At 45.7% G+C, this 21,217-nt stretch overlaps 1 protein-coding gene across 1 annotated transcript; it reads left to right on the top strand.

Moving 5' to 3' along the window:
* The first annotated feature begins 1,064 nt into the window (after window positions 1-1,064).
* Window positions 1,065-16,803, top strand: ACER2 (alkaline ceramidase 2). The gene is made up of 6 exons (XM_081894768.1): window positions 1,065-1,587; window positions 9,658-9,772; window positions 10,686-10,827; window positions 12,193-12,330; window positions 14,765-14,902; window positions 15,860-16,803. Exons 1-6 carry the CDS (start codon window positions 1,480-1,482, stop codon window positions 16,044-16,046), a joined length of 828 nt encoding a protein of 275 aa, XP_081750894.1. The 5' UTR covers window positions 1,065-1,479; the 3' UTR covers window positions 16,047-16,803.
* Window positions 16,804-21,217: the final 4,414 nt, after the last annotated feature.

Genomic DNA, 21,217 nt, shown 5'->3' with positions numbered 1-21,217 from the left:
TTCACAGGCCAGAACTGAACTGAAGGGCTCAGCCAGCCTGCTTATATAGAGCTCCACTAGAACGCAACAGTAACCATTTTCTGTAACTATCCAATCATTGAACGTCACTTTCAATCCCTTATTTGCATACGTGGACCTGAGTGAAAACTATCTACAGTATTCCCCCTGCTGGCCCAGGGTGAGAACTTCAGTACATAACGCTACAGATCACTTCCGTTTGGTGTGAGACACCTGCTGCTCATGACGGGGAAGGGGGCAGAAAAAAGAAGTTGGGGGGCAGTAATTTTTCCTCCCTCGGAAGTTTTCAAGCAGGGGTTGGCCATGGATGCTTTAGCTGAGATTCCTGCATTGCAGCGGGTTGGACTGGATGACCCTTGAGGGCCCCTTTCCAACTATACAATTCAGCTCACATTTTAATAAAACAAGACCTGGCGGCATATCTGGACAACGACCGGGTTTTATACTTTAAGCAACGGGGTCACCTTCTCCCAAAGGCCTTTCCTATTCCATGCGCCCCAAGCCTGGGCGCATCCTGAAACATGAAAGGCCCCTTCACTCGCCTCTCTGCCCGGCCTGCCCCATGACTGCGCACTGCAGGCAGACCGCCTGGCTCCGCCGCCAGGCACGCTTTTCCTTCCCACCCCGCCGTGTTTGGATCCCGACCTCATCTATCCTGAGGAAGCGTTCCGGGGGGCGGGGGGGGGATAAGAACTTGGCCCTGCAAAGCTTTGGGTGCGGGTTTTGCCATGAAAAGTCCCATGCACTTAAAACAAAACTTTAGACCCACGCTGCCTCCCCAAGCACTTCTGAAGAAGTGTGCATGCACACGAAAGCTCATACCAAGAACTAACTTAGTTGGTCTTTAAGGTGCTACTGGAAGGAATTTTTTTTTTGTCAGAACAACAGAAACAGCGATGCGCGTTTGCTTCCTTCGAAAGGAGTCCGCGCAAGAGCTGCGCTAGTGCAACAGACTGCTAGACTTGCCCTCCCTCCCCAAAAACCCCCTGCTTCCCCCCCCCCGCCTTTCAGAAACTAATGCAAGTTGGAACGCAGCAGGGAGCGTAAAGCGCCGCGCTCTCCGTGGCGCGCAGCACCATCAGTGGCGCGCAGCTGCGTCCAAACGAGCCAGGATGCATAGGATCGCGCGAAGCGCTTAAAGGTAGTGGGCTATACCACGTGACAAGGGGGCCCGGCAGCCTCGGCGCAAGCCGAACGACTTTGCGCAGGCGCGCTGTGGGCGGGGAGGACGCGCCCCCGGGGGCCGGATCAGCTGGCGGGAGGCGTGCGCTCTTGCGCTCCCAGAGCCGGCGGCGGGGGCTGTTTTGGTGCGGAGTTGAGCAGGCAGAAGAGGGACAAAGCAGCAGCCGAGGCAGCAGCGACCAGCCTCCCCCCGCGCGGATGCTGCTGCGCGGATCCTCTTCTGCTTAGGTTGCGTTGGCGTTGCGCCCCCCCCATTCTCCTTGCCCGGGTCTGGCCATCATGACCACGCTCCGTTTGTGGGACCACCTGCGGGCCGGCAGCTCCGAGCTGGACTGGTGCGAAGACAACTACACCATCGTGCCCAGCATCGCCGAGTTCTACAACACGGTGCGTATCTCGAACTCAAGACCTGAGCCCGGAGAGGAGGAAGGTGCATTTGGAAGCCGGGGGGGGGGGGAGTGTGGATTGGGAAGTACGTGCAAATGCACGGTGGGGCTGAATGCATGATGTTTACACGGCTCGGCTCTTCAACAAATTGTTATTTTTTTAAACAAATGCCACCGCGTCGTGGAAATGCCAAATGAGGTCCTGGGCGCAATCGGACTTGCAATCGGATCCTGGAGACCTTCAAGTCGGGCTCCGATTTCTGCTTTGGCACCGACTCGCGTGCAAGGCGCTGCATATGAGTTCTCAGCCTTGGTCAAATTGGACTATTTTGCAAAACGGGAAGAGGATACCCAGTGTTGTATTTTAAAACTGCAGCTACTGGCGAATAGCTGTGTATTATTTTTTTTAATCGAAGAGAGAGCCTGTCTCGGTAAACAAACAGAATACACTATGGTCGGTTTTACTTTAAGAAACTAAGTGGTTGTTTATTATCCTGGTGGTCTTATTTTCAGATAGTGAGGGGCCTTAAAATACAACAAACTATCTTTATTATCTGAATAGCTTGCAGATATAGAACTTCGGATCAGATCGTTTTCCTGGGAGCTTTTTCCTTTGTTTTTCCTGGCAGAAATGCTTGTAAAATCAGAGAATCCCCCATAGAGCTGGAAAAAGTCTACAGTCCTTTGAATCCCTTTTGAGAGGAGCAGGGATCATGGACTGTCATTTTTGCAGGCTGTTCAGATTGGAGGATAAAGCTTAAATTGCATGCAGTGGATTAATGGAGCAAAGCAGAATTTTCCATCTGTTATCATCTTAAGCTTTAACATTGCTTTAGAAAAGGTAGATCTGGATCTCTGGCTGATTTTGCAGATCAGCAGGCTTTCCTAACAACTAAAACGCTACAATCTGGGCATCTGATAGTTAGGAAACTTGAAGGGAAATTCTGGTACTGAACTGAGAGCAAAATTTCTGGCCTGATCAGGATTTCACAAGCTTGAAATCTGCCTTTCCCAGCTTTAGAAAAACAGCTTTTTCTCAAGGAATTAAGACTGCTTTCAGGGCTGATTTACATACTAACAAATTCTAGCATGCAATCAGCTCTGTGTAAGAATAATGCTATCTTGCATGTAGGTTTTCCACACATAGTTGTCCAAAAAAATTATTAGTTTTCACAATATTATAAACAAACAAACAAACACACAAGACAAACAAACATAAATCATAGCCTTATTGAAAATTACAGTTATTAACTTTGTTAAATGACTTCCTTGCTTCCTTTTGGTTGAATTTCATTGCATGTCCTTTTAACAGTTTTCCAAATCCTAATTTTTATAAAATTTAACTTAAGCATTAACATCCTTAGATCTTCACCTTATGGAATTAAACATATCAATTCATCACTTAACATAAATAAAATCCTTAGCCCATTGGGTATCTGCAAGCTATTTTCAGTTTAACTTAACAAATTTAACTAAATAATCATTAAATTTAATCCATTCTTCCTGATACTCCTCCTCCTTCTGGTCGCGGACTCTTCCGGTTAGGTTGGCTAGCTCCGAAAAATCCATCATCTTCATCTGCCATTCTTCTATTGTTGGTAATTCTTGGGTTTTCCACTTTTTAGCTAACAAAATACGAGCAGCAGTTGTGGCATACAAAAATAATTTAACATCTTTCTTGGGCAATTCCAAACCTGGTATTCCAAGAAGAAAGGCCTCTGGTTTCTTTATAAATGTATATTTCAACATTTTTTCCCATTCATTATAAATCTTTTCCCAGATGTCTTTCACCTTGGGACAGGTCCACCACATATGATAAAAGGTTCCTTCCTTTTCTTTACATTTCCAACACATATTGTCACAATTATGATATATCTTTGCTAATTTTTTAAAAAATAAAAATAGGTTTTCACACATAGAGGACTGTGCATTCATGCAAAAATGTGGCCTGGATGCACATGGTGTTGCATGCTGGTAACACATTAATTTAACTTGTTAATAAGCCCGCCCTCCGCCACAAAAAACTAGCTTGCAAACTAACTAGCCTTCTGACTGCACACGCCTTTGTTAAGTCAATAGTGTGTTTAAACAGCCTGAAAGAATAAGAATAATCTTTCTTCCATCTCCAAAAGGTTCCCTGCTTTTCTGGTCAGGAGGGATTCTTTTAAGTTATTCACCTGGTTTTCTGTGGCAATTTATAAGCCGGCACTTAATTCCTACCTCCACAATATTGTGGCAATGTGTGGAGCGGCCCCTCATCCCATGGGACAATTGCTGCGTACTTTCCTGCGGTTTTTTTTGAAAACACGCAAGCCGTGTTTTTCCACTGCGAGATCTTTAAAGCCGTTTGCAACCCAGAATAAAACAGCATCAAACAAAAACCCACATTTGAACGTAACTCCCCAACCTACGTACGAATGTGCGCACACAGACGCAGGATAGAGCTAGCAACAACAAAATAGGCAACAAATGCGAGGGAAGAAATTGTGCTATTATTTTCTTTCCACCTGACTTCAAAACACAAGGCCACCTGGAAAAGGCCAGTGCGTTTATTTTCTCAGGATCCTGTTGTTAGGAGCGTGTTGACACTTTCAGCGCTTTAAAGATGGCTCCTTGCAGTCCAAAACTGACCAGCGCTGTCTTTAGTATATGCGCCTCCAGGGTGCAAAGATCCGCCCAGCGCCCCCAAATTTAGTTTAGCCCCCCACCACACTTATAAGTATTGTTTGGGCACCTACTTAGCAGAAACATCAGTCGTGTCAAAGGTGCCACCGATCCCGCAGCCTCATAGCGGCTCAATACAATACGTAACATAATATTTTGATGTAAGAGTTAATTTCGCGTGCACGGCGCAGTTGAGAATGACAAGTGCTGGCGCAGCGCATCTTTGGTAAATGAGCGCACAAAGTCGAAAGTCCTTTAGTGAAACAGTAGGTATACATTTCGGTAATACTTAGGTATATATGTATTTTGTTTTTCCAGCTTGATCAAAATTATTATTTCATAACAGGTAGATAGTTAAGAGCTTAGGTGGCTTCAGCGGTGGGTGCCAGGCAACCCCCCTCCCCAGAATTCAGCGCCCGGGTGCCCTGCACCCCTTGCACCCCCCCCGGGGAAAGACGGCCCTGCCTGTGACATTTTGGTCATTGGCCTGAGCAACAGTTTAACTACACCACTGTATATTTATTAATCCACCCATGGGCTCAGCAGGATGCTCTGATGAGGACATACTTTGAACTTCAAGGTTTATTTATTTATTAAATTTGTATACCTCCCTTATACCCATAGATCTCAGGGCCGTCCACAACATAAAATCACAGTATAACCCCCCCCCCCCCGAAAATACGTAATAGAAACAAAAGACAAACCAAGAATCCCCCTTTCCACAACACCTTTTCAAAGGGCTTCAGATGACAATCAGTCCAAGGCCTGGTTGAAGAGGAACGGTTTTTTTGCCTGGCACCTAAAGGTGTAGAATGAATGAGTCTCCCTGGGGGAGAGCGTTCCACATTTCGATTTGCGGTGGGAGGCGAAATATCATCATCCATTTTTTTATTTGCATACCGTCTTTCTATCTTACAATACTCAAGGCGGTTTACAAGCTAAAGATCTAGCAATCTAACGCAATACAAAAATGTGATAATAAAACAAAACTTTAAGCAACCTACATCAAAAAGTAACATTCAACAGTTATTAGAGTAGTATAAAATAATAATATCAACATATAAAAGGAAAGGGTTGATATTCCCCTCCCCCCCCCCAAAAAAATTTCTAGTGACAGCTACTTTTAGAAAATAAAGTCAATATTGGGAGATCTCTCCCAAATGATTGGATCTCTCAGGCTCAGCTTGGACATGGAGGCCCTTCTGATTTCAAGAGGAGAGAAAAAGTTACCTCTTTCCTCACGGCCGTTTGCTGGATGCAATTAAGAAGCTGAAGTGAATATAAAGTAGGAGTGCTTCCCCCCCCCCCCATGCAGCCCAAATTAAGGATTATATCTTGTGCTTTGAAACTTGAAAAGCAACTCAAAAGGATTTGCTCTTCTCTAGCAACTGCCTTGTACCGAAAGTAGTGGGGTTTAATCTTTACAAAATAGGCTCCTTAGTGCTTTCCGTTCCATCTGCAAGGCTGTTTCTAAAGTCAAGCGGAACAGGGTGGAAAAATGCATCTCTCTCTTCCTCCTTCCTTTCCCTCAACGCCCCTGCCCCATGCCCAGCATTTCTGAAATTTTCCCTGAATGGAAGAAAGTACTCTGTCGGTGAAGGCCTCCCATTGTGTGCTAGCGCTGGGCGATACCTGGTTTTCAGCATGGCGATAGATCAACGTGGCGATAGATCACCAGTGAAACATCGCAATATACCGATATATCACAGTGTTTGAAATAAGGATGGAACTATGTACAGTGGTCCCTTGGTTCTCAAACTTAATCTGTTCCAGAAGTCCGTCGCAAAACCAAAGCGTTCTTTCCCATAGAAAGTAATGCAAAACGGATCAATCCATTACAGACTTTTAAAAACAACCTTTTAACATGAATTTTACTATCTAACAAGACCATTGATCCATAAAATGAAAACAATAATCAATGTATTGTACAATAAACTAAATAAGACAGTATTGTAGATGATAAAAATTAAAATTATTATTTTCTTCTTACCTGCACTAATGATAGTCATTGTTTGTATGGGGGGCTTTTATCCATTTCCGCAGTCGCACAATCAATCAGTCAGTAGCTGAACTGGGTTCCACACAGTCACAAAAACAAATTAACTGGAAAAGCCTCAAAAACAAAAATGCAAAATAAATAGCAAAAACAAAAGCAGCAAACATAATCCGTTCCAGAAGTCTGATATATTGCCAGGTCAAAGATTAGGAAACCATTATCACAATATGGACTTCAAACCGATTTGGGATGATATATTGACATATTGCCCACCCTAGTCTGTCCACGGGGCTCTGCTGAATCTGCTGATGAAGAGAGCCTTGTGACTTCAGACTGCAAGCGAGGGATGCCATTTCTGAACGCTCCCAGTGTTTGCAAGATACAGTGGAACCTCGGTTTTCGAACGTAATCCATTCCGGAAGACCGTTCAACTTCCAAAACGTTTAAAAAACTGAAAGCGGAAGCCTCAGTTCAATAGGGTAGCTCAAAATGGAAGCAGAGCCGGATGTTCGGGTTCCGAAAAATGTTCAAAAACCGGAACATTTACTTCTGGGTTTTTGGCATTCGGGAGCCGAAATGTTTCAAAACGGAGCCGTTCAAGAACCCAGGTTTGACTGTGCAAAGCTCCCTGCCTGTCAACAATATCGTGTCTGGGAGAAACCTGCTCTTAGCTATCTCTCTGTTTCACTGCGGGGCTGGTTTTCTAATTGCAGGACGTTCAGGGAGGTATTCCACTTATCATTTGCCCCCTTCCTGGTTCTGTTTTTCTGCCCCCTCAGAACTTTCGCTCCCCGTTGCTGCATGCATCAGAGAGCTGGTTCAGGGAGCTCTTAGCTCCTCTTCCGTTGGTCTCCTGGAATCGCACATAGAATGATAGGATCACAGAATTGGAAAGGGACCCAAGGGTCATCTAGTCCATCTCAGCTGAAGCATCCATGACAGTCGGCCATCCAACCTCTGCTTAAAAGCCCCCAAGGAAGGAGAGTCCACCATCTCCCTAGAGAGACAGGTCTTACTGTCAGAACGTTCTTCCTTATATCTAGTTGGAAATCTCCTTTCTTGTTGACCTCTTGAAGTGTCCCAAACAACAAGGAAGGGGTGTGGTGGGGGTTCTCCACCCAACTCCCTCCTCCCAACACAACAAGGCTGCCCCAAAATTAAGAAGCTAAAGCCAACTGATTGTTCTGTCATAGAGTTTGAACTATGGCCGGCTCTCCCATGAGGCAAAATGAGGCAATGGTGTCATGGTCCGAGTCAAAGTCCCGGCTGAGGACGTCGGGACCAGGGGCAAGATGGCGGGGTGCGAGCAGGAACGGGGGTCCAGAAGTCAGGAAGCCAAGAGTCTGAGGGTCAGAGAGCCGGGAGTCAAGAAGCCAAAGGTCCAAGGGTCAGGAAGCAAGGAGTCACGAAGTCAGGGGTCTGAGGATCAAAAAGCAAGGAGTGTCACGAAGTCAGGGGTCCAAGGAGCAAGGAGTCACGAAGTCAAAGGATCAAGAAGCAAGGAGTCAAGGAGCCAAACACAGCAAGGCAGGGAACATGTTGCTGTGGCAAAGAGCCGAAGGGAAAATGCTGACCTTATATCCCTTCCCGGCTCTTGCCACCAGGTGCAGCGAGTTACCAATCGGCCTCACCTGTGCGGGCCACGCCTTGCCTCCTCAGAACAAACTTAGGAAGGCCCCAGTCCTGCAAAGTCCTACTGGTCACAGGGCCTGGCTCCTGCACGCACTCCACTCAGGTGGCAGGATCCACAGGGACGGCAGATCTGTCTTCCAAGGAATGCATTGTCCGTTGCTGCTGTGGTGACAGTGACAGGACGCTCCTTGCTGCGTCTATAGCAGCTTCTTGGCCAATAGGAGGCACTGCTGGTCTCCCGTCATCCTTGTCCCCATTGTAGATCTTTATTCCTCTCCTGGCAGGGTGGGTGGCCCCGTTTTGTGGCTCGCCTCAGGTGACAAAATGCCTTGAGCCATGGGAGGAGCCGTGTTGCCATGTGTTTTGCCAGGGCCGAAGTGCTGGCTTAGACCAGAACGTCCCACGAGTTGGAGCCAAGTGACTTCTACTCAACTTACTCTTCCTTGCACGTGCAAGTCTTTCAATACTCTTGGCCAGAAGAAGAAGAAGAAAGAGCACGGGTTCCTCAAAAGAGGAATTCAAGGAGACCGAGCTGCAAGTGTTTCATAGCGCTTTCTTTCTTCTGGCTCAAAATTGGGGGATGCCTGGAATGTTTTGTGACGCCCGCAACCCAGTCGGCCTCTTTCACGGCTACTGTGGTGATCACACAGGGTCCTCGGACGTTTGATGGTCTATTGATCCCTGTGCCACCACTGTGATCACTTCCCCGCTGCCACCAACCCGTTTCTCTCGGGTACACACTGAGTCCAGACAGTTGTTGACATTAAACCAAATAAACAAGTTTATTTTATAAGCATTAAGAAGTTTATGGTTTCAGATAATTTTTCTTGCCAGTTTCTTAACCTTAGTTTCTTTACCGGCCTATACCTTCCTAATACCTTCAGACTGATTATCTCAACTGTTTGACTGATTCCTCTTAACAGATTCTCTCACTCTTTCACATCAGACTAGCCCAACCCTCAAACTTATCCTCCCTCTCTCTTCTCTAACTCCAGACTGACTTCTTAACAACTCTAACTTTAACTCTTCCCCTTGGGTTCTTATAGGTTGGTCATTTTACAATTAACCCTTTCCTTATGAACCCAGTATGATGTCACACCCTAGGAGGGCAAACGCCACAGCCACCGCTCCTGGTTTTGTGGTTGCAGCCTTGGCATTGGTCTTCCAGGGGCCATGCCTGTTGGTCTTCGCCATTTTTGTATTGTGTCAGCATGAGGGTGATGTCTTCTCCAGGCAGTTGAGAGCACTGCATGTCCTAGAAAGAGTTGATTCAGGCAAAGTGATGGTCTAAGTCGTGCATGGCATGAGGTCTGTCTACACCATGGGTAGGCAAACTAAGGCCAGATCTGGCCCAATCGCCTTCTAAATCTGGCCCGCGGACAGTCCAGGAATCAGCGTGTTTTTACATGAGTAGAAATGCATCTCTGGGTTATTTGTGGGGCATAGGAATTCATTCATCCCCCCCCAATATAGTCCGGCTCCTCACAAGGTCTGAGGGACAGTGGACCGGCCACCTGCTGAAAAAGTTTGCTGACCCCTGGTCTACACTTCTATCTCAATTTGTGTGTCAGGGCAGGGATGGAGTCTTGGGGGGGGGGATGTTGTTTTTATTTCTGCCTCCTCTTATCCAGATATTTGCCTAGGAAAGTGCTAAGCTTACTGCGTTGTGCAAGATCCCTGTCCTGCCCCCAACATTTTTTGTTTTGGTTTTGTAAAATACCACTTTATTTAATCATTCCCTTCTGCTTATTTAATTTTTTTTTCCGTTTCCCCCCTTAGATAAGCAACATCTTATTTTTTGTTTTGCCACCCATATGTATGTGCTTATTCCGACAATATGCAACCTGCTTCAACAGCGGAATATATTTAATATGGACCCTCCTTGTGGTAGTTGGTAAGTCCTTCTGTGTCTGTCCTATGTGACCTGAAATTTTGAGAAATCATATTCATTTATTTATTATTTGAAAACAAGGCGCACCGGGGTGGGGGTGGACAACAAATAAGGTGCTTGGAAAACGTGCCCGATTTCAGAAGTACAGTACACCCCCAAAATAAAATATTGGAAGTTGGGTGCCATTTTGAGCCTCTCAGTTCCCCCTGCTATGTATTCAAGAAGGTAGTTTTCCATTATTACGAACATTGTGGGATACGTTATGGTGCTTCCAGTTCGATTCTTATTCTGGGATGGCTTCTCCTCAAGCCGACAAGTTTTATCCACCCTCCATTTAATCCGGATTTAGCCTTTCTGGCAGAAATCCAATAAGTATAAAAAAGTCTGTGGCCAGTGACCCATTTCTGCTAATATGCAGATTAAGTCCCTGTCTGTAAGCATTGAGGTTGGTTTTGGTTCTGGTCTTAATGGTCTCAAGAGGAAGGGCAGTGCGTATTATTTTACTTACCTCAAAGAGTAGTAGGCCAGCCCTGTTTGCTCAGTCAGGCCCTGAACTACTCATCAGCCGATTTCCTTTTTGCACCTTCATATATAGATAGATATCTATTTTGACACATCCTCACAGTTTCTCAATTAAGTTCTGCAATGAGATAACTGACTGTGCAAACAAAACTCCTCTCCACTGAAGTCTCCCACGAATACTTTGCTCTAAAGTTAATTTTGAAGCTTTGGGGAGTGGGTTTCGATCTTCAAAACCTAGCTCTTCGCCGTGTGTTTGGTCGCTTGCTTGCGTTAAATTTTCAGACGCTTGTCTGTGCAAAGCCGCCTGGCTGTTGTTGAATCTTGCAGAGAAGAGAAGAGGACGTTTGAACTGTGCTTTAATGACCTCTTGATTCTGAATGTGTTCCCCCTCCAGGAATTGGATCTGTCTACTTCCACGCCACACTCAGTTTCCTGGGTCAAATGCTTGATGAACTCGCTATACTCTGGGTTTTGATGTGTGCACTGGCTCTGTGGTTTCCCAGAAGATATCTTCCCAAAATGTTCAGGAACGACAGGTAATGTCTCTTATGTGCTGGTCCCGAGGGTTAACCGTGCAGCGAGGTCCAAGTCCAGTCCGAGGTCGAGGGTGCGGTATGGAGGCTGTCCGTCAAAGCTGAAGCGGGGTCCAAGGCAGGGAGTCGGGTGAGGGCAGGACATCCAGCAGAAGAGCAGGACAGGGTGCAGGCAGGAACAGGTTACCAACAATGTTGCTCCCACAACCTGGGACTGGGGCCCCGGTCCACAGCCCCGGTCCACAGGTGTCTCGCCTCTCTTGGCCTGAAGGCGAGCACTCCTCCTGCGGGAACTTAGTTCCCTCTGCCTCTCTGCCCTGAGCCTCTGCAGCTCAGGAGGGGCTGGAGGGTTACTGGACCCAGAGGCAACCTCAGTTCCCCTGCCGGGGCTGAGAGTGGACCACCTGCAGGCAATGGGTCCTCCCCCTCTCAGGAGCCAGCGCAGACTCAGCTGGTGCCTGCACCTGAGGATCCAGCACAGGTGAGGACCCTTCGGGCTCATGTCCCAACCCCGGCTCAGCTGGTTCTGGAGGCGGGGACTCCTGTGCAGGCTGGGATTCCTCAGGTTCAGCCTCCGAGTCCGAATCCCAGGCCATCACAGCTGGCCTTTAAAGAGTGGGCTGCATCAATAGCACCGTGCCCTTCTCCTCGAAAGAGGGCAGGAGAGAACCAGAAAGGGCTGTAACCCAGAGATTCTGACATCACCTTTAAGTTTGCCATCTGCCAAGGCTATAATAAAAACTAGGTTGTGGGATATTGAAAGCCAAGAACTAACAGTAGCAGCAGAGAAAACATGTCCCCCTCTTTATTTTCAACTTTCTTGGGCACATGAAACTAACACAATTACCTTGAATTTCTGCTTAACCCTCAAGAAAGAAGGGCATTTTCGCTGGCCAGGTTTAATTCCAATCCATCAAACCTCCTTTAGGGAAGGTTCTCAGGTAGGGTGGAAGGAGAAAGAACTTGCCCAGGTGAAGACCACCTGGTGGAAACCCTTACACACATGGTTCTCAGTTGTAAATTATATGCTCATCTCCGCCAGCAATTTCTAGATAACTCTGCATCCCCAAATGGAAACCAGAGTCAGAGGCCATACATTTTCTATTACTGGGGAATGATCAGGAGCTCACCAAGTTAGTGGCTAAATATCTCCATTTGGTTTTTTTGTCGTCGAAATACACTGCAGATGTCTGATCTCCCTGGAGACCAAGAGATGTGACCATAGACTGTTCTGCCTCCTTTCTTTTAGCGAATGTTTTGTGCCACTGGGGAAGTGGAAATTCTGTATTGATTTGTCTTGGAAGTTTGGATGTGATGCCAATAAAAGGTTTAATGATGCTGACTCTTTTTAAAAAAATAATAATCCAGGGGCCGATTTAAGGCAGCAGTGGGTATCCTCTCTGGGGTCACCACCTGCCTTGCCTTCATTAAGCCTGCCATCAATAACATCTCGCTGATGACGTTGGGTCTTCCCTGCAGTGCCTTGCTTGTCGCAGAGCTGAAAAGGTGGGTGTCTGTCGCCGTGACAAAGTAGATCTTCTGTTTGGATGCCTGCTTACCGTTTGGAGCGCACACCTTCTGGGTGTGTGGAGGGCCAGATTTAGATTTGATGAGGCCCTCAGCTCCTGAAGGTAATGGGGCCCTTTCTATGTCCAGCTGTCCTTTGCCCACAACAAATTGGCGCTGTTTTTTGTGTTGAGTATATGCTATATGGTAATTGATGGCCCTAAGGTAAAGGATAATGGGACCCCTGACCATTAGGTCTAGTCGTGACCGACTCTGGGGTTGTGGCGCTCATCTCACTTTATTGGCCGAGGGAGCTTCTGGGTCATGTGGCCAGCATGACTTAGTCGCTTCTGGCGAACCAGAGCAGCGCACGGAAACGCCGTTTACCTTCCCGCTGGAGCGGTACCTATCTACTTGCACTTTGACATGCTTTCAAACTGCTAGGTTGGCAGAAGCAGGGACTGAGCAATGGGAGCTCATCCCTTCGCGGGGATTCGAACTGCCGACTTTCTGATCGGCAAGCCCAAGAGGCTCTGTGGTTTAACCCACAGTGCCACCCGCATCCCTGTTGATGGCCCTAGTAGGTATCTAAAGCCATTTGCACATCACAAAACTTGTATTTTATCAAAGTAATTGTTGAACTGGAATACAATTAAGAAGAAGTATATTAATAGTGAAATAATTATTAAGCTCTAACATAGTAAAATGATTTTTTATTCATAACAAACTTAATAATGCAAACACATTGGCATTTGGCAATAACAAAAGTTCCATTAGAAACACAATTTACAAAGACTAATAAGCTAACACAATTTACAAAGACTAATATTCTAGTCTCTAGAAACTTGCTATAACATGAAATAATAATAAGTGAAAATATATGATCCAAACTACTAATAATTATAAATAGCAGAATGGAGGCACCCTATATATAGAAAGGAGCAAACCAGGGATATTTTAGGGAGCAGGCTAGCAGGTGGGGTCCATGACTTACATCATAGGAGCCTACACAACACAAAACACTGTTGCTGTATGTAGGTTTTATTTTATTTGTTTTTTATCTTATATTTTGGAAATGTACATCCAGGCTTTTTTTTCTTTAATATTTTTTTTGGGGGGGTGGGCTCCCAAGAGAGTGGGGCCCTAAGCTGTAGCTTGTTTAGTTGATACATACATCCGGCACTGGGCGTGTGTCTTACCTGTGGGCAGGGTGGCAGAAGCACACCTGGAATTAAGACACAAAAGAGCTTAAATGTTCCCACGGAAATCCCAAGCATCCGGACAGGAGCTGTTTTGGGTGGTCGACTTGACAAGGTGATAAATGGTTCTGTAAATAGCCTGGGTGCATTATAATAACTTCTCTCCCTTAGGGTTGCAAAACAAAATATCTTGTCACGTCAGAGAGGTGAAGGATGCTCCCAGTTTGAAAGCTGCCACCTGGGCCTTCAAAAGGGGCTGTGATGCTGAGAAGAGGGATTATAATTTTTTAATAATTTATTATTTATGCCCTGTCCATCTCTCTACCCTCCCCCCCCCCCATTTTTAAAAAATATCAGCTGTAACTGTCTGGCTGTTAAGTAAAGGTAAAGGGACCCCTGACCATTAGGTCCAGTCGTGGCCGACTCTGGGGTTGAAGCCAGCGTACAGCTTCCATGTCATGTGGCCAGCATGACTAAGCCACTTCTGGTGAACCAGAGCGGTGCACAGAAACGCTGTTTACCTTTGTGCCGGAGTGGTACCTATTTATCTACTCGCACTTTGACGTGCTTTCAAACTGCTAGGTTGGCAGGAGCAGGGACTGAGCAACGGGAGCTTACCCTGTCGTGGGGATTCGAACTGCCGATCTTCTGATCGGCAAGCCCTAGGCTCTGTGGTTTAACCCACAGCGCCACCCGCATCCCAGTGCTTGGCTGTTAGTCACCATCTGAATGGTCTCATTTATTTGGAAACCAGAAATGCCAGTGGAACTGCGCTGGGATGAGAACCCCTTGGGCAGGTGTAACGCACCCTAACTTACTGCCAGTCCTTCTTGCAACAGTGTTGTGGGGAAAGTAGGAAGACGAAATCAAAGTACCGCTTCACACGGGATCATGCAATCTATGGCATTCGCTCCTGCCATTCTCAATGACGGCCATCAGCTTGGATGTCTCTAAAAGTGGCTTATACTTTCTGTGTTTAGTTGTAAGCCTTAATTTGCTTTTGGCTCGTGGCTTTTTCTAAGCCACATGCTTGTTGTTTTTTTTTTTTAAAGAGTGCTTTTAGACGATACCCTTGATATTTGTTTTCATGCCATGACCTGCCTTGGGGCAAGGGGGGTGTATGCAACCGTTGCCCCCAAATGTACAAAGCTTATCGTCTCCGAGTTTTGTTCAGTTCTTAACCCAAGATTCGTTCTGTTGCTGTGCTTTCAATGGTCTCCTGGCTTGGCTTTCAGATGCGACAACGTGCGAGTGTACAAGCTGGGACTATTTTCTGGCCTCTGGTGGACTTTGGCTCTTTTTTGTTGGATCAGCGACAAAGCATTTTGTGAGATCTGGTCGTCATTCAACTTCCCATATTTGCACTGCGTATGGTGAGTCCATCGTGTTCGGATTCCAGTCCTTGCCACAATTCCCGCCCCCCTCTCTCTGCCCTCCGTTTCTCGGTGTCCCACCTTGCCATATTTGTTGGATGAAGAGACTATATAGAAAACTCAGACCACCCTTCACCAATGTCAGAGGTCCCCAAACTAAGGCCTGCGGCCACCTTCGCCACCCGTGGCCGCCACTGCTCTGCGCGGCTGCCCACTTCCGGGTTGGAGGAGCACCAGAAATAATTTGGAGAGTGTTCCACAGGGTGGGTGCTACCACCGAGAAGGCCCTCTGCCTGGTTCCTTGTAACTTCACTTCTCTCAGTGAGGCAACTGCCAGAAGGCCCTCAGAGCTGGACCTCAGTGTCCGGGCTGAATGATGGCGGTGGAGACGCTCCTTCAGGTATATGGAAATGCTCTTTCACAAGGCACTGGAGTGAAGCTTCTGCCAGTGCCCAACTCATAGAGGAAGCAGGCAGCCTGCCTGCTCAGCCAGAGAAGGAAGCAAAGGTGACAGCCTGCACAGATGCCCCCCCCCCCTTCACCGGCATCTCTGGTTTCATTTATTTGGAAACCAGAGTTGCCAGTAGAACTGCGCTGGGATGAGAACCCCTTGGGCAATGTGGGGAAGTAACGCGCCCTATCTTACCGCGATCCTTCTTGCAACAGTGTTGTGGGGAAATTAGGAAGACGAAATCAAAGTACCGCTTCACACGGGATCATGTCATCTATGGCATTCGCTCCTGCCATGCGCAATGCACAGAGATGCCAGCATTATACCGCCGGGTTAAAACCCGATTGTGATCTGGCCCTTAATCCGGCCCTGGGCAATGTATCAATACATCGCCCAGGCCTAATGCACGGTTCCTTCTTTTCAGATATGCAAGGAATATCAGTTGCATGCTGGTGGTGAGGAGCAAGCTGTAATCACCCTCCTCCGTTTCTGTTCTGTCCCCTCAGGCACATCCTCATTTGTATCGCCGCTTACCTGGGCTGTGTGTGCTTCGCCTACTTCGATGCCGTCTCGGAGATCCCTGAGCAAGGCCCTGTCATTAAGTTCTGGCCCAGCGAGAAGTGGGCGTTCATCGGGGTCCCTTACGTCTCCCTCCTCTGCGCGCACAAGAAATCGCCCATGAAGATTACATGATGTTCGACGGTTCTAACCTGCAGCAGGAGGAGAGGCCAGGGAAGGAGACCTGCGCCTTTCTTCCTCTGTCTCTCTACAAACTGCGGTTCTGCAAAGGGAACCCACGAGGACGTACCTGCGTTTTCCCTGCCTCCCACCCCTCTCTCTGGCTCCCAAGCAAAGTTCTTAGGAGCAAGCAGCAATGGCAACTCTTTTGCACCCCTTCTCTGTAGTTTTGGCAGATCTGGAGTTTTTCCCCTAATCAAAAGTCTTGAATTATAACACTGGCAACGTTTCGCCATGTGCATTTTGCATAGCGTTCTCTAGCTGGAACAAGACATCGTGGGAAATGTGTGGTTGCTGTTGAAAAGGTGCCAGGACCGCCACCTCTTTCCCCTTCCTCAACCACCTACCTCCCCCCACAATGTGTGGCGTTCTCCACAATTGAACTCTGCCTCCCTTTTAATTGGCTGCCAGCTGCTCTTGCAGGGCGGGGACGCTCAGAATGCTCTGACATCACAGCATGTCAGCCTTGACAATGCCGCGCGATTTCCCATAAAGCCCAGCTCCTGACAAAACCCCTCCGGTCAACTCCGAGAGAGTATTTATACAGGCAATCTTTCGTTGTGAAGTAACCACAGGATCCAGCTGTTACTGAAGGCTTTTAAAATGTTTGCTTTGTAGTTCTACCACCATCGCCTCTCTCACAAACTTAGGAGGATATTTATACCGACAGCATCTTCAAGGACAAAATATATTTCTAGCCAATCTGGTCAGACGTTGTTGGGGGGTTTTTTGGAGGGAGAGCAGGGATTCACAAGGAAATATGTTTTGAGAAGCCGGCTTTTCTTCTCAGTTGCTTGATTTAGTAGTTTTTAGGCTTAACACTGAGACTGTTCTGCTCTAGGTCTCCTCCTGTTTTACTATGGTAAACTCATTCTCACTGGGCACTGCCAACTTACGAATTGATTTCTTCAGATCAGGCTGCTGCTTACGGCATAGGAACAGGCCAGTCCAGGTTGCCCCTGTCTTGTCCACTGTCCCCCTTACTTGGCAGGGTGATTACCTAGTGGCCACTTGCCATTAATTGCCACTTGAAGGGAAAAAACAAAACTCGCATGCATCTATACGATAATATTTATTGCCATTGTCCCATACAGAACAACGAAATTGAAAAATCTACATAAAACATTCAAAACCCAACAGGCCTGCTATCCCAGCTATCCCAACCTGGTTAGCCCCCTAAAAACTCTGATACCCCATTTTTAATACAATATACTCCCATAGAGACTCTTTACACTGTGTTTAAAACCAATATTGCATTTCGGTAGTTTTTCTAACCCAGAAGGCAGAAGCTAAAAGAGATCATTTCCGGGGTGCGCACCATCCTGCACTATCTCTGCAGCTTTCTTTCTTTTCTTTTTTCAATTTTTTTATTAGTTTTCACAATATTATAAACAAACAAACAAACAGACAGACACATAAAACAGACAAAACATAAATCATAGCCTTATTGATAATGACAGTTATTAACTTTGTTAAGTGACTTCTTCGCTTCCCCTTGGTTGAATTTCATTGCTTGTCCTTTTAACGGTTTTCCAAATCCCAATTTTTATGAAATTTAACTTAAACATTAACATCCTTAGACCTTCACCTTATGGAATTAAACATATTAATTCATCACTTAACATAAATAAAATCCTTAGCCCATTAAGTATCTGCAAGCTGTTTTCAGTTAATTTAACAAATTTAACTAAATAATCATTAAATTTATTCCACTCTTCCTGATACTCCTCCTCCTTCTGGTCGCGGACTCTTCCGGTTAGGTCGGCTAGCTCCAACTATCTCTGCAGCTTTCTTGTGGCACCTGGAAGCATAGATTTGATCCAAGGTGGGAAGAGTGCACCCAATTATTCTCCCCGCAATCTTTACAACCCTATTCAGAGGAAGGGGCTTTTTTCCACTTACCTTGAATTTGTGCAAATTCGCAGTTGCCGCCTCGGATCCTTTCTCTTTACTTAGGATTACGAGGCCGGCAGTGTGGAAGACCCCTCGGGAGAGATGCCTCCAATCCATTGACGTGACTGCATTGCTCAGCCGCCACTTTAAGCAGAACTGTGGCACTTGGTGGTGGAGGTGGCAGTGCCAGAGGGTTGGGGGTCCCGAGACAGACCTTTCTCTCCCCCCCCAAACCTTCCCCAGTTGGAATGCTGGCTGCCTTGTGCAACCCTTGACATCATGCGTTTGTCAACAACCTGCTGCTTTTCAAGTTATCACAGCAGAAATCTGGGTTGAGTTGGCAATGGACGTGGAGAAGAGTTGGCAGATCAGCCATAGGTGCTCTTTATAAGGTTGGGCCTTTGAGGGCAGTGTGAATAAGGTATTCAATATTAATCCTACTCAGAAGTGTCCCATTAAAACCAACTGGTATTACTAACTTAGGCCCATTCATTTCAGTGGGTCTGCTCTGTGTGAACTTAGTTGGGCTGGAAAATAAGAGGGTAGGTTAAAAGCTCTAAATGCATGAAAATCTCTCCTTCCATTGAGAGATTTGAATTGCAAGATCTAAGAATGAACTAAGAATGAACCTTCAGATTCCGATCTACTTGCTTGAGCTCTGAGCTTCATCCTTATTATTTGGGGCTGTTTGTCAATCTATGACAATAAGCAGACTAAAAAAAAAACCACTGTTAGGTGATTGTGGGCAAGGAAGCAATTAACCAATTAAACACTTTGTTATTAACATATAATTAACACACACACACACACACACATCATGATGCACACTTTTCTGGCTGCTGTTTCTGTTGAGACATCTTAGCCTTGATTTTTAATAGATTAATCCCCACTAATGAAAAGAGATGTTAAAACAAAAAAATAAAAATAAAAATCTACATTTAGCTAATTGTGCCCCAAGTACTGATTGAAATGACTGAACATGGCTTTATTATCCCACCTTCAGTTCCCTTTTGGTAGCAACTGAATAATGCATTGAGTTCTTGGAAAGAGATTAATGTAACAATAAGCCACCAGATTTTTGAAAAACCGATTTACCTTTTAATCTGCATTTAAATCCCCGGCTCTTTGCAAGCAAATAAATGAACTCTGAAAGGTTGAAGTTTAGCTGTCAAATATGGGGGGTTTTTTTGCCACATGTTGCCATGACAGAGTTTTAGAGAGTGTTCATGCAGAGAGCACTCATATTCTGACACATGTTTTAGTTTTAAGGAGGTTGCAGTTTCGTTTCAACAACAGCGGAGACTGTGGTTCACAAGCTGAATTCATGAAAGCTGTTTCAACTTTTAGGACAACATGATGCAAATGTCGCATGAGCCATTGGCGCAATCTATAAAATCTGACCAGAAAGCATGATGATTAATATAGGCCTCAGAGAATCTAGCTGCTTTGGAGAGATACATCATTTTTGGGGGTCCCAACTCCAGGTATAACATACCTTGTTCTAATCTGTATTCTAACCCCAAAATTTAGCTTTTTAATTTTACCCAGCTCCATATAAAGCTTCATGACAAAGCAGTTTTAATGTTGTTTAGGTGCTTCCTGCCTTCTCCCTTCACATGAACTAGGAAACGGACCAGGTAGCCTTCCAGTTAACCATAGTTTCCTGTTTTGTGCAAACAAGGAAAAATTATGGTTAACACTTTGAAGGAGCCGGGGTATTAAATCACCATTTGAAGCTGGCTTCAACGCCTGGCTTGGGCAGAAGCTACTCACTAACCATAGCTCCCCGGTTCCAACAAAGAGCGGTGGAGGATGGCTTGGTTTGTTTTCTGATGTACACAAAAGTTAATGCTCATTGGCTTATTAAGCTGGGATATGGTCCCTCTAACTAAATAAGCTGAGAGCTCAAGCTTGATTTCTGACCGGCCACCTAACTGACCCAGGTGGTACCCCCATGTTTTGCTGTGACAGGAGCATGGCTTACCTCGTCGTCAGATGTGTGGCATTGGCACATGAGACAGACTTTCCCACTTTTGGCTCGGAAAACCCATGGCAAGGCCCATTTCAACCCAAAAAGCTTTGTCTCTGGCTGACCACAAAAGATTTTCATGCAGAAGAGCCTAGATAGGAATGTGACCCCTTGTTCCTATTTCTTTTCTTTGCACTTCTCTTTGCTCCAATTTATTTGATGTTTATTAGGGTTTTCTGGAACCACCGTCTGTCTTTGTTTTTAAGCTTAGGAAATTTGTGATAATACTCTGGTACAGTGTTAACCTTCAATGTGTGTTTTGGTTTTCTGCGGATGTTAAAATACACACACATGCACAAACTATATACCGTGAATTGCTTAAGGACTCAACGCGACTCATGGGACGGTACCACTTGACAAGAATGCAACCTACCTAGCGTTTTTAAACTGAGCAAGTTTCATGTAAAACCTAGCAAGCTTCCAATTCCTTTGTGTAAGATTTAGAAAAATGTTCAGTGTTAAATCTTCTTCACTGTGTACTGCAATAAAATCTTTCCTTTGGAACTTCTCTCTGAAAAGAATGGGTTTAATACAAGCTGTGACGGAAAGATCCGTTAGTAATTTCCATTGCCATCTGTAGAACAGGGAAGTCAGTGCATTGCCCCTTTCTATAGCCTGAAACAGGCTGAAATGTATATAGTTCTTCTCTCTGATATAGCAGGTATACTTTCCATTACAGAGATGTAGTATTTTGAGCAGTACTGTATTAATGGAGGTAACATCAGAGGGGTCAGGCAGAGGTTACCGATAGGTTTGCAGAAAGCTCTGAACTTATTATTATTATTTCTGCAAAAGGAAAAAAACAGTACTTGGAAAAAAAATTAACGTTTCTGTAAAAGTCACATTTTTTTTCAGTATTTGGAATTTTGCTTTCAGACTTTTTATTTTGACCCACTTTGGAACTGGGGAAGGGTGGTTGGGAATCGTGAAAAAGTGGAGAGGGAAAGAATAAACATGTGGATGAGCAAACATTGCCAGAACTTCTTCACATTTATTTTTTTTAAGGCGTCAAATTCCTCATCCCTGGAAGCCTGCCTTGGATTTGCTGTAACCCTTGGGGAAAATGTTTCATCTGCTTTCTTGAGGACTAGGAACCCTGTTCATATTTTGTTTTTATAAAATCAACACTGAGAAGTTTTCCTTTTAGTCTGCTTTCTTAAAAGTACATTCCAGTATTTGGGACTTACTTAATAGGAAGCATGTT

This window comes from Podarcis melisellensis (genome assembly GCF_964234715.1).
Source record: "Podarcis melisellensis genome assembly, chromosome: 17".
Classification (NCBI taxonomy): domain Eukaryota; kingdom Metazoa; phylum Chordata; class Lepidosauria; order Squamata; family Lacertidae; genus Podarcis; species Podarcis melisellensis.
The sequence above is the reverse complement of the archived record's forward strand: the minus strand, read 5'-3'. Positions and strand labels throughout refer to the sequence as shown.